General features: G+C 47.1%; 1 protein-coding gene across 1 annotated transcript; it reads right to left on the bottom strand.

Annotated features, from left to right (window-relative positions):
• Nucleotides 1–507: 507 nt before the first annotated feature.
• On the bottom strand, nucleotides 508–2,055 carry LOC127775576 (uncharacterized). Its single transcript, XM_052301835.1, has 3 exons — nucleotides 1,771–2,055; nucleotides 933–1,695; nucleotides 508–623 (listed from the first exon to the last, which is right to left on the bottom strand). Exons 1-3 carry the CDS (start codon nucleotides 2,053–2,055, stop codon nucleotides 508–510), a joined length of 1,164 nt encoding a protein of 387 aa, XP_052157795.1.
• Nucleotides 2,056–13,716: the final 11,661 nt, after the last annotated feature.

Here is a 13,716-nt window from a genome sequence, read left to right as displayed (position 1 = left end):
GTTTCTGAAACTTCGATCACTATCATCCAGAACCAGAAGAGACATGCTAGTTGACTGATGAGAAGTCTCACTCTTTTCTTAAAAGTATTCACCAGGAGACAAAACTTACTAACATGACCAAGATTACCATTTGTGAATTCTTCTGGTTGCTAAAATTGACAAAACTCTTTTCTCAATCAGACTGCAAAATGGGAGACAAAACTGAGTAAATCGATCACCATTAGTGAACTCTTTTCTTGCTAAAATTGCCTATCAGAAGAAAGCACTTCAAGCATCAGCTCTGCAGGAAGCCAGCATCAGCAGTTTCATGTAAGCGGATGGATCATTCTGTCGTCGTGGCAGCGGCTGCGATGGTAAGATGCAACAAGCAGAAATTAGTTATTGCTAACTCAATGCACATTTGGATATGACTACTTAACAGCAAACAGGAACCAACAATCAAGCACAGAAGCTGTTATTCAGGTCTAATATGCAGGAGTTTTAAGCAGTATTAATTTGCCAGTCAGGTCAGAACCGACAAATGCACAGAACAATAGAGCATTCTCTGAAAAACAAAAGAGCAGATATGAACACGAGGCGGTAATCTGCATCTAAGAATGATCTGGAACGATACAGAATGAAACCTGTAAACATGCTATACGTCCCCAGCATGCACACCAATTAGGAGGAAAATTCTGAGTATTTACAAGATTAGATGTGGGGCTTTTGCTTCAGATCAGCCAGAAAAGTGGTAAACAGAGTAATTGGCCGTATCAACTATCTCCTAGTTAGAAATGTCTATAAACGATTTGGATTTGACTAATTATCAGCAAACCGAACTAATCAAGCAAGCACAGAAGCTGTTCAGGCTCAAGCAATCGCAAACAAATCAGTTCAGAACCAACAAATGCACAGAACAATCTCTGAAAAAGGGAAGAACGCAGAGCTCGTACCTGGAGTGCAGAAGCTCGTGTAGGGAAATACAACGTTGATTCCACTTCTCCTTGACACCACCCTGGCTGGTTCAGTTGATCCCAGCTCAACGACGTAGGGGCCATGGTACGTCCTGACGACAACCACACGAACGCCGCCGTCGGCGAAGCCGATCAACAAATTGTTCATCATGGAGATTGAACCCCGGGGGAGCAGCGTCTTGAGGTCCCTGACATCTTGGAGGTGCTCCCATTCATCCATCGGCTTCGACCACAGGTGGAGGTTGGATCGCTCCAGCACGGCGGCGAACCCGAGCCCTCCACCCTCCGCTGTCATGAGGAGAGCGCCGTGCACATCCTCTGGTAGCGGCGGCGAGGGGATCACCGACAGCGTCATCGTGGCCATGTCGAACTCGACGATGCTGGTGTTGTTGTTGCAGAGGAAGTAGAGCGCGTTCCCCACGAGGACGCTTGGCCTTCTCGCCTTGACGATGGCGTTCGGGTGGTGATCAATGGAGGCCGGCCCGCTCCACGCCTCGGTCTCCGACGAGTAGAGGGCGGCGTGCGTGGTTCCCGCGGCGTCGGTGCCCACCAGCGCCACGCGGAAGGGGTCGCCGCCGTGGCAGTCGAGATGGTCACAGCCGTCCACGGCGCAGAGCACCGCCGCGCTCCACCGGATGTTCATCCACATCCAGTGCTGCTGCTCGCTCCAGTGGATGTTCCTCCAGCGCTCCGGCAAGTCCAGCAGCCGATCCGCGCCGGTCATGGGGTCCGACACGAGGAGCTGCATGGGTAACCCGAAGGCGTCGAAGAGGGCGCGGCCATGGCGGGAGTCGCACGGTAGCTAGTTGCTCCTGATGCTGGGAATGATCGAGCTGAAGGCGGTGGTGGGGACCAATATGGCGCTCCCAAACTCCACGCAGAAGAAGCCCAGGATCGGAGGCGCTCGGTGGATGGCGCGGTAGCCGCGGAGGAAGTCGCGGTTGGTGATGAGGCGGCGCCACGACTTGCAGACGACGGAGAGGCGGACGAGGACCCCGGGGTCGCCCGGCGGGATGTGGAAGAAGTTTTCGGAGAGCAGGTCGTCGTTCAGATCCGTCAGCGAGTTGCCGCGGTGCTCCGGCTGCTGCGGCGGCGGATTCATGGTGCTCGCGCCGCTGCTCTTGCTCGGCTCGGCGGCGACGCGGCGTCGTGTTTGGGTTTATGGCCGTTGGGGGATGGAGGCGAGGCGATCGCGCGGTGGGGACGAAGATGGCGAGGCTGATACTTGAACTTTATACTGGTTGGTTGGGTGTGGGGCCCAGATGTCAGTGGAACATTTGAGGCTGGAACTTTCTCGAGTGCACATTTTAGTCTAACTCATTTCAACCACTTTGTCATTGCAGTGAATTTCAGACGAAGTTATCTCTTGGTTTGCTTAACCCTGTTCATCGTTTCCTTTCTGTCCGATGTTGCACTTGCAACCAAAAAAAAAAATCCTAGCTGTGTCTTTTATATACTCGATTCTTGCTTTGCCAATGTTTGCGACTGTATAATTGCATCTTAATTTTTAGGCCTCATTTGGCTAAAAAAGGTGGATGGGGGCCACCCCTTCTGGTTTTGATAAGTGCACAACGTTCTTTGGGTTTATAATTTGGTTTTAAATTTTTTTTTCTCATCAATCACCTCCAATTTAGAATTTTTTTTCCTATATATCCTACCCTCAACTATCCTCCTACTCCCAACATTATCGAAAATCCTGTTGGGCGATCGATTGCCCTGGGCGATCACCCCTCTCCACGTGGCTGGCTTTCTTTTTTGGCACCACATTACTTTACTATTTTAGTAAATTTATACACATAAAGTTTGCACATCTAAAGTTTATACACCTAAATATTGGATACCCAAAGTTTATAAGTCAAAAATTTATATACCCGATTCAAATTTAAATTTGAATTCAAATATTTCTTATATATAGTATTTTTATACATCTAAAGTTTATACACCTAAAGTTTATAGACCCAAATTTTATAAGTCAAAAGTTTATATACCCGATTCAAATTTGAATTTGAATTCAAATATATAATTTGAATTTGAATTCAAATATTTTTTATATATAGTATTTCTATACACCTAAAGTTTATAAGTCAAAAGTTTACTTAGCCGATTCAAATTTGAATTTGAATTCAAATATTAGCTTATAGACCCAAAGTTTATAAGTCAAAAGTTTACTTACCCATTTCAAATTTGAATTTAAATTCAAATATTTTTTATATATAGTATTTCTATATATGATTTTTTCCAATTTTGTTTTTTTATTTTTTTTTAAATTTATGGTGTAGTAGGAAGAGAAGAAGGGGAGGAGGAAGGGGGAGAGGAGCGTATCGGGGGGTGGGGAAGCGATCGATCGCCCATTAGCGTCGCCTCAACATTATAACATTTAATGTGGGTACTATGGTTATTTTTTTACTAAACTTTAAATTTTGCTAAATAACTTAGAAAGATTATTATTTGGGGATGAAGGTAGTAGTAGTAGTTTGTATGAAACTGACAAATCTAATGAAATTTTTTGTCTGCGATGATGTGTGTATCGTCCTGAGTTCTTTGATGTTGTTTATCAAGTAGTCCTGGCCGGTGATCAAGTCAGAAATCCTGGTTGTCCTCAACGCTCTCCCTCTGACAAACGGCCAGGGTTTCGCCTCTCTCAATGATGCCCTCATCTCCCTCTTGCAGAAGAAGGATGAGGCTATGGAGGTCAAGGACTTCTGCCTGATAAGCCTCTCGTTCTCTCCATGATAACTTCCGCTATGTCCAGCTTGCGGCTAGGGCTCTCCATTCCCGGGCCAAGCTTCATCTGGTCCTTAAAGTGGACATTGCGAAGGCCTTTGACATGGTCAGCTGGACGTTCCTGCTTGAAGTGCTTGGTCACCTTGGTTTCATCCATTGATGGTGTGATTGGATTTCCCTGATCCTCCATTGCTCCTTCTTCAGGGTGCTGGTCAATAGGGTTCCCAGTCCCCGCTTCCTCCATTGGAGGGGCTTCGGTAGGGCGATCCCCTTTCTCTCATGCTCTTCCTCCTAGTCTTGGATGTGCTCAATCTGACACGGGTGGTTTTCTCCCTCTCAATGACCGCGCACTTGCGACATCGTGCTTCTTTTTACACCGATGATCTGGTCCTCTTCCTCTCCCCTGTGAGATAGGATTTGGAGTTCATCCATGACATTCTCTCCATCTTTTGTTCGGCCTTCGAGTTATGCACCAACTTTTCCAAATGCTCGATTACTTCGATCCGCTACACAGCAGAGGACTTGGAGTTGGTTCAGAGCACCTTCCCCTCTTCTATCTCTGAGTTCCCTTGCATCTATCTTGGCATCCCGTTGTCGGTCCGCAAGCTCCTGAAAGCAGTCCTGCAATCTCTGATAGGGTCTCCCATCGTCTCCCTCCCTGGAAAGGCCGGCTCACCACTTTAGTTGGTCGTTCTGTGCTTGTCCAGTCTGTACTCTCTTCTATTCCGGTCCATGTGTCCATGGTGATTGGGTTGACAACTGGGTCATCAAGGCCATTGATAAGAAACATCGTGCCTTCTTGTGGATAGGTACAGACTCAGTTCAGGGGGGACGATGCCTCGTATCTTGGACAAATGTCTGTCGCCTAAAATCCGTTTGTGGCCTGGGCATAGTGGACTTGAGCACGATAGGCTTCACGCTACATCTACCCTGGCTTTGGCTTCAGCGCATTGGCCACCCTTACTGGGCTGATCTCAAGGTCCCTCCCTGGAGCGGAGCGTCTCTAACATATTTGTGGCTTCCACCTTCCTCGGGGCAGGAGACGGTGTGTCGGAGGGTGAAATCCTCCACCAGGGAACCATGAGACCCCCCTTTTTTTGGTTTGGCTGGGGGCAGCGGGTGAGATTCGATGGCTTGGTTAGCGAAGTTGTGTGATCTTGAGGGGGTCAGGCCTCTCAAAGACGATGAGAAGAAAGGAATTTATACAGGTTCGGGCCGCTGAGAAGCGTAATACTCTACTCCTGTGCTTAGCTGATCTTGTGAGAAATTACAAGATCTCCTTGTTGGTGTAGAAGGTATCGATCATGAGGGGCAGAAGCTGCTCCAGAGTCTAAAATGGCTCATCCTCGATCCCTCGATCGATAGATCTCCCCCCTCCTTAAGTAAGCCTGGACCTCCTTTTATATCTCAAGGAGTTACCACATGGGCCCCCTATTCAGGGAGGATAATCACATTAAATGGATGTCTTGTTGCTTGTCTTGGAAGTCTCTTGCACGCCTTGCTGCGACGTGGGGTCCACCGGATCTTATCCGGCTGACAGAAGGGGCACGCCCGTCATTCGACATTTAATGAATGAAGACTTTTCGGTCCTCACTTGCGCTGGGAAACAGGAACCCTACCCTGACCAGGTTAGGCAAGCCGTCTCCGGCTGTGATGAGAGGCTAAGACCTCTCATCATCATGGCTGATGGGATAGGGTATGTAACGCTCCACTTTTCGTGAGACGTTAAAAACTAATTCGGCAAAATCCTATATGCGAAAATTTCGTTCTTTGTATGCGAGTCTAAGTTGTGCCATGGATCTCAATTCAATCTCTCGTTGTTCCCTCTCATCGCCAACAAAACCGTCCACCTCAAGATTCCAATTCCGACTCAAGTCTCCGAAATCAAACTCCGAAATTCAATCGCATCCTTTGAATCCCCGCCAAATACCTGTCCCCATTTCTGAAAATATCAAATTCCCATCTCGAATCCTTTCCTTGAGTCTCCCTTGATTCCTCCCTAAACCCCCGAGATCGAATCTCAAATTTGAAATTTAAACCCAAGTCCCAAATCCCTCCAACTCAAATTCCCTATAAAAGTCTATTTTTACCTTCCTCTGTTTTTGTGGGCCGAATTCCTTTCCCTCGGCCCATCCCTCCTCTCAGCTCGTTTCCCCTCCCCTTCTCACGTGCTGAGCATGCGCGTCGTGCCTGAGCCAAGAGAGAGCGCCGCCCTCTCTCTCGCCCTCTCTGTTTCCTCTCTCCCCGGCGCCGATTCCCACCGCCGCCTTTTGAACCCGCCACCGCCTTTGGTTCCCGCGCACGCGCCGGTCATGGCCGACCGCCCGGTCGCCGCCGCCATCAGCGCTTTCGCCGTGCTGCCGCTCGGCCCCGCTGCCTGCCGCGAGCTCTGCAGCGCGTGCCCAAGCCGCTCCACCCGCGTCCGTCCAAATCCCGGAGGCAGAGCACTCCCTCTCCCACCTCCTTCTCCCAAACCGGCAAGGTAAAGCCCCCCTTTCCACCGTCCTCCCTTCTCTTTTTCCCTCCCAAGCACGACCCCCTGCCTCCACTCCTTGGCCGCTAGCGCTCGGAGGCAGAGACGCAGACGCCAGCGCCAGCTCGCCGCCCCCACCCTGACCGTGCCAGCCCGCGCTAATCCTCCCGCTCCCGTAATTTGATTCTCGCCGTCCGATCCACCGCCTTCACCGCGCCCTTGCATCCACGCCATCGCCGTGTTCGCACCGCCCACGAACTGCCTTTGCCGCTCGCCAGCCGAGCGCCAACCAGCTCGCCCATGCCTCCCAAACCGACCTCGCTCCACTATAAAAACCCGAGCCCTCCCATCTCCCCCGTTGTCTCGCCTCCTCTCCCCACCACACCATTGACGCCTTGACTGCCATTGTCGTTGTCGCGCGTGCCGTGGGAGCCGGCGAGCGCGAGGAGCCAAAGAGGAGCTCCGGTCCGCCCCATCTTCGCACTCCCTCTCATCTTCCCCGACGCACTCGCCCCGACGCCGCGCCGCCTCGGCGTCATCCGCCGTGCGCCGCCGCTCGGTCGTGTGCCGCCATCGGCCTTGCACCCCTTTCCATCCTCAAATCGCCGCCGATACCGTTTCCGCACGCCGGTGAGCTCCTCGCCCAAATTCTTGCCATTTGCATCATCTTGGATAAGCCCCGAGCCGTTTGGTTGCTCGGTCGTCCCCCTAAACGTGCCGCCCCGCCGTTGCTCTGCTTCGCTGCCGCCGCGCCCGCCTGTGCGCCGCCGTGGGCCCCCTCGCCAATCCCTCGCGCCACCACCATCCTTGAGCTCCTTAGGACCTCCCCAAACCATTCCCTAGCGCCGTCGCCGCCCAGCACGGCCTCGCCGCCATTGCCGCCCGCTCCCGGAGGCCGCCTCTCATCGCCGGACCTCCACGGCACCTCCCCATCCCATCCGACGCCACAAACGGGTTCCCTGAGTCCTAGAGATGCTCCCACCCCTTTGAATCAAACCCTCGTCGTCTCATCATGTTGTCCCCTTTTGCTCGCCGCCGATGGCCGCCGTCGAAATCCGCCACCGACGGGCTCCTCCCGGTGAATCCGAGCCGACGAATCACTCCCTCTCGTCCCTACCATCGATCTGGTGTGCTCCCCTTGAGCTGTAGTCGCCGCACCATGTCCCGGTGAAGCCGCTGCCGCCAGCCGTTCGTCCTCCGGCCAGCCTTCTTCCTCCTCTCGCCGCCCACGTGGCCGCCACATAGGCGCCACGTCGGCTTGACCCGGTCAAGCCGGTCAGCCATCCCCTCCTCCCCGTGCGCATGGTCCACTGTGAGCCGAGCGGCTGCACGTGGGCCCGCCGCTCTCCCGTCCACCCAGTGCCCCCCGCGTGAGCCGCATCCACCGATCTGCTCCGCCGCTCTCGCGTGCACCTCGCTCACGGTGAGCCGAGCCGCCGACAAGCGGGTCCCACTCAGGACCGCGCGAGGTGAGCCCGGTCCACCCAGCTCCCCTTCCCCCCTCTCTCTCCCCACGCCCCTCTCTTGGGCCACCTCCCCGTAGCCCGCGCCGGCCCAATAAGCTCGGCCGAGCCGCGCAAATCCTCTCGGGCCGCGCCAAGCCACTCGGGAAAGTCTGATTTCTCTCCCTCATCCATTTTCTTTCCAAAAAGGGTTTAATAAATTATTAAATCCTTTCTCCTTTGATTAGAAAATCCTTAAACCTTAGAAAATCCATATCTTCCCAACCGCTCATCCGATTGACCCCGTTCTACTTCCAGTAATTCCCTAAAATTGAGATCTATTTAATGGCACTATTAATTAGTCTAAATAGGATCTTTCTTTTGGTCTTTTGTTTAGGTTTTCGATTGTTTGCGTATAGTTGCGGTTACCCGAATTTCGTCAATCGTGGTTTTCTCGAAGATTCGTGAAGCTCCGTGAAGACCTTGAGCAAGGCAAGTCACCCTTTGACCAATTGCTCCTATAATTGGAAAATCATTATTATTTTGTTTGCAACTTGCATTATTTGAATCACACACTTAACTTGCTTGGCCTCGGTTTGCGCGCCAAACCGATGGACCTACCCAGTAGTCGCACTAATTCCTGTAGGCCGTACTACCCTGATTCCTTGTCGCTCCACCCTTGTAGTACTTCGGTATCCGTGCTCTTTGAGCGTGTATACCAATTATCCCACATACACCGTTGATTGTCGAAAATTGGGAAATGGGTTTGAGAAGCCTTGAAAACCCGACCTGAGGTGTCGGTGTGTTTAAAAATAAAATGAATTGTGAAAACTCGCGATGCGGGGGTTGTGCCTGCGTGGCACTGTCCCATATTCGCATATAAGGACCGATTCCTGTGGGAAACTCATCGAGCATAATCAAAGTACAACCATAAGGTGGAATGGGACACCCTAGCTAAGTAACTAGTCGGTTTAGGGAAACCTCGCATGCCAATAGTTGGAAACGCCGGGGTGGGGTCGGTTGGAGCCAAACCGGGTTCCTGGTAAGGCAAGAACGAGAAGCTTGCTAACTTACTGATCGAGGTGGTTGGAGTTTGATTTGTGAAAACTAAAATGGCGTAAATTTATGTGAGAATTTGATCCTTCTATGTGGCATGAGGTATCCCTGGGTCGGCTTGGGAAAGGCTTTGTCGCGAACCTCTGACACCGGCCAGTGTCTGGAGTAAGTTCGTGTCTTGTGGGTAAAGTGTACCCCTCTGCAGAGGTTAACTAACTGTTCGAACAGCCATACCCACGGTCATGGGCGGATGTGAAGTGGTTCCCATTGTGTAGATTTGTTTGCCAGCGTTTTGTGAAAAGTTGTTGTGGATTGGGAATCGTAACCAGAATCAGCCTACGTGGCAGATGGATGACCTGAGTGGTCAGAAACGAATCTGTGTGATTCGGGATGTCTGCGGGCATCATAGACTAGGCTTCCCGAGTGGAAGCGGATTGCTTTGCTGCTGGGCAGCTGGACTCTGGGAGTCCGAGAAAATGAAAAAGGCTATGGGAGCCGATTAATCAAGTGAAATGGCTCTGGGAGCCGAGAAGTAATGATCTGACCTGGGAGGTCGGTACATTACCATTTGAGTTGTTGAAAAGCATCTCTTAAGTCAATTTGAGACGCAAGTCTCCTTTTCGACCCAAACTTAGAAAGAAATAAATCACTTAGTGATTTCAAAATGATTTCAAACAAAGGATTTGCAAAACAACCTTGCCTCTCTTCCAAGCTTACATTAAACATCTAAATTCCCGTGACTTGCTAAGTACGAAAATACTCATCCTTGCTCTATATAAATATATATAGTTCCTCCGTCGTGAAGTGAAGATGAAATGAAGTGAAGATTAGGGTTTCGTCCTGGTTCCCAGCCGTCGCTTGTGGTGTTGGGTGTTAGTTCGTTGGTTCCGCTGCTGCTGCTGTTGTTGGTGTTTCCTCGTCTATGTCGTCGGTTGCATTCTCGGGTTGTTCTGAGCTGCAACCTAAGTTAAGGTAAATAAGTCCTCTATTTATTTTAAGGATTGCAATGATTTATATTTGTCACCGTAGGTACCAGCGCTATGTCCTGAGACTGGTACTGAGATCGCGGTTTCCTAGGAAGCGGTTCACGCCGTTTTTCCTACGACACGCTCCTGTCAGGTGCCGTTGTATGGCGGTACCGGATTGAGGTGTGACAGGGTAGGATGCACGCCGCCTGACACGCGTGGTAGTGCGCCTGGCACCCTGGGTCCCATCGGTCAATTGGCCGGTCACAGACCGGTTGAGTGCACTGCACGCCGCATTAAATGCGGAGTGGCGCAGCCGCTCATGTCACCATAAATGCGGGTAGGTTGGCGCTTGTAGGCGGCCACCTAACCCACCGCACGTGGTGACACGCGGAGGGGGTCGGGAGAGTCTGACCCCCAAGCGAGGAGTGGGCAGCCGCCGCCCTACCTCGGGCCCGTCCCCCCTCGGGGGAGGGCCACGTGGCGCCTGGGGGCAGCCTCCTCCCTCTAGTCTCGGTCGGGACAGGCCCGACCCCCAAGCGAGGAGTGGGCAGCCGCCACTCCACCCCTGGCCCGACCCTCCTCGGGGAAGTTCCACGTGGGTCTGGAGGTAGCCTCCTCCATCCAAACTCGGTACCCCAAGCTGGGAGGGGGCAGCCGCCGCACCACCTAGACGCCACCCCCCTTAGGGGACGCCACGTGGGTTTGGAGACGGTCTCCTCCCTGTAAACATGATACTCCTAGGCCCATATCACCAACACGGTGCGTTTGCTCTCTTCTGGTCGGACCAGTGGATCCAGAGTCATTCAATGGCCTCTCTAGCGCGGTGGCAACGCTGGATGAACAACACGCGAAGCTAAGCAAGGTAGTCGGAGTTGACGGCGGCGTCAAGGCTTCACACATCGTCCCCTGCTTCTGATCATCTCGCTGATCAATGTGTTATAGTACTCCCTCCGTTTCTAAATATTTGACGCCGTTGACTTTTTTAAACATATTTGACAATTCATCTTATTCAAAAAAATTAAGTAATTATTAATTCTTTTCCTATCATTTGATTCATTGTTAAATATACTTTCATATATACATATAGTTTTACATATTTCATAAAATTTTTTGAATAAGACGAACAGTTAAACATGTGTCAAAAAAAGTCAACGGTGTCAAACATTTAGAAACGAACGGAGTACTAGTTATTATCAAGTGTAACCGTGAACTTGTGAATTTGTAATCCATGCCCGATCTTGCTCTTGATTATGTGGAATTGTATCACCAATTGTGAAATTGTAATCAGTGTGAATTTGCAATCGTTGCCAAGATATACACTACGTTCTTGCTCTTGATCTCTCGTAGCTGTATCACCTACTGTGTGTGTGAATTTGTGATAGACGAGTATCTATTATCTATCTATTATATACTAAAAGTCCATGAAACTTCCTAAAATCACTCTTAAACCGCCATGTGACTTCCTCAAAACGCTCCTAAATCGCCACGTGGCATTATATTAAATAGAGAAAATTCCAACCATTGATTTTCACTTAAAATAGGTGGACCCATTATTTTGAGCCATTAAATTTAAGCTAATCCATATCCTCTCATCTCCGAACGCCGCGTACCTCCTCCCCGCACGCAAGGCGTAGATAGCTAGGTACACATCTACTCCTCTCCATCTCCCCTTTTTTCTCCAAGGTTGTTAAGATACAAAGCATAATTTGTTACAATAAGTTAGATTGAGGTATGGAGCCTGCAGGAGCTCGCTGTGCACCATGCATGCTACCTAAATTATAGGAGTGATCACAGTGATAGACTTGAACTACACATTCAGTTTATTATACACTTGAACTACTGTTTTCTAATCAAATCAACGGTTTAAGACTCATATTAGTTAGCTATATTTTGGTGGTAAAGAATTATTACATGTTGGGCTTTTTCAATTTATCACATACACGTATCATTTTCATGAGTCCTCCCCAAAATTGAAGGAAACCCTAAAAATTTTCTTCAATATCAAGTCTAATTTTTTATTCAAATCGGTGGATCAATTATGATACAATAAGGCAATAGTAACTAATTAACTACATACGTACTCTCTCCTCCTCCTCTCCTCTTTCATTCAATTCTTCATTCTTGTAATTTTTAACTAATTAGCAACTTAATATAAAAACAAAAAATAATTAGAAAGCTAAATGATTATAATTCTTAAGTTATATCTGGTTTTTAAGTTCAACAATATAAAAGTAAAATATATTACTTCACAAATATAAATATATTTAGTAAAATTAAGATCTATATATATGATAAATATCCAATCAATGTTCTTTAAAACATCACCTAAATAATTCAAGATCCGTATTACCCATATATCACTATAAATAATACGTCATTTGTAGACACCTATGCGTGTCAACCAAATAAAAAAAATCAAACAAACTATATCACCTTAAATTATCGTACATTCTCAATAGAGCACTTACATCTCACGTGTTACGTCTTAAATTTAAAAATAAAATCTTAGAAATTATAGAAAAACACATTTGACCACCGGTTATGAATTAAATATGTATATCCATTATTTTAAACCATTAGATCTATTTTTTAAAAAATCTTAAGCCGCTAGGTGTTATATTTTAATAATTAAAAAAATAGTATTCGAAATTTTAGGAACAAAACAATAAATCATCGGTTTTCATTTAAATCTATAAAAACTAGGAAATAAACCCCGCCCCCACCCCCCAAACTTCACCCCCTCCTCACATATGCACAAACACAACACTACCCGTCCCCTCACCCCTCGGCTCGCACTTTCCCCTATACCCTCCTTGATATTTTTATAACCAATAAAAAGAGAAATAATCAATAATATTAAAACATACATATCTTTTGAACCACACATCTGATTCTAATCTAAATTGCTCTATTTATAATTAAACCAACCATTTAAAGATCCATAACGCCTATATTTGAAACTTAAAATAAGAGTAGTATCAAAATAAAACAAGATACAGAAAATATCAATATGAACATTGGTTCCTACTTTTCACTAAAATTAGAACAATTATACATGTTCCTATTTTTTAAGTGCTTAGATATTATTGGCTTTCATGACATTATGAGTTCCTCTGCACATTATTGTATATATATATATATAAGCCACACAATGTTTACGGTTTATAGTTGGTTGAGAAGTTACATTTGTAATCATTAAAATGTTCAGACTCATATTGACTAGGTATTTTTTTTTAAAAAGAAAGATACTATAGATCACATATATATTAGGGAAGGGAGATCTACGATATATCTTTAGAAATTTATTTATATATATATAACAAATTGCGTCAATAAAATATATTCATTAAAAAAATAAAATATATTCATTAACAATAATAGTTATTTAGGATTTGCTAAAAAAAGAAATCCCCTAAACATTTTATTAAACAAGACAAAACATCACATAGATAATTGTTTATAGGAATGTATTAAATATTATGTATTTTAAAAGCTAACAAATAGATTAGAAAAATTATCTAAGCAACACTGATGAGATAAGTTATGGATAAATAATACTTATGAAATGACAAGTGTCATCTGGCTGATAGTACATGCCCGCGCATCGCACGGGCTACCTTCCTAGTTTAATTAAAACGTTTCTACGGTTTCACTGTGTTCAAGCCTTCTTCAGCCAATGACCTGTTTGTTCTTAGCGAACACCTTTTACAAATACCCGTCAGTTCTCAATACATGATCAGTATCAGGGACATTGTAAATTTCCTTTTCTTTTGCGAGCCAGTGAGTGTCAATTCTTTTATGTCTGTAATTTGCCCAGTTCAAAAACGGGGCTACCATTTGAATTTCTTTTGCTTTCGTATACTCAGTAATTCAGCCAAATAAAACTTGACAGAGCTATCATCTATGGAGAAGTATTAGAACGTGGATCACTATTATCCAGACAAGACATGCTAGTGAACAGGAGGCAAAACTTACTAGCATGACCAAGACTACTAACTCTTTTCTCAGTCAGACTTCAAAATGGGAAACAAAACTGACTAAATCGATCACCATTAGTGAACTCTTTTTCTTGCTAAAATTGCCTATAAGAAGAAATCACT

This window comes from Oryza glaberrima, chromosome 6 (genome assembly GCF_000147395.1).
Source record: "Oryza glaberrima chromosome 6, OglaRS2, whole genome shotgun sequence".
Taxonomy (NCBI): Eukaryota; Viridiplantae; Streptophyta; class Magnoliopsida; order Poales; family Poaceae; genus Oryza; species Oryza glaberrima.
The sequence above is the reverse complement of the archived record's forward strand: the minus strand, read 5'-3'. Positions and strand labels throughout refer to the sequence as shown.

What these genes read in the sequence shown, in the direction of transcription:
- LOC127775576 (XM_052301835.1), bottom strand. Translation starts at nt 2,055, where the DNA reads ATGAATCCGCCGCCGCAGCAGCCGGAGCACCGCGGCAACTCGCTGACG. An exon ending in TCAGCTCGATCATTCCCAGC is followed by an intron (nt 1,696 to 1,770) that starts ATCAGGAGCAAC and finishes TTACCCATGCAG; the next exon opens with CTCCTCGTGTCGGACCCCAT. An exon ending in CACGAGCTTCTGCACTCCAG is followed by an intron (nt 624 to 932) that starts GTACGAGCTCTG and finishes GCATGTTTACAG; the next exon opens with GTTTCATTCTGTATCGTTCC.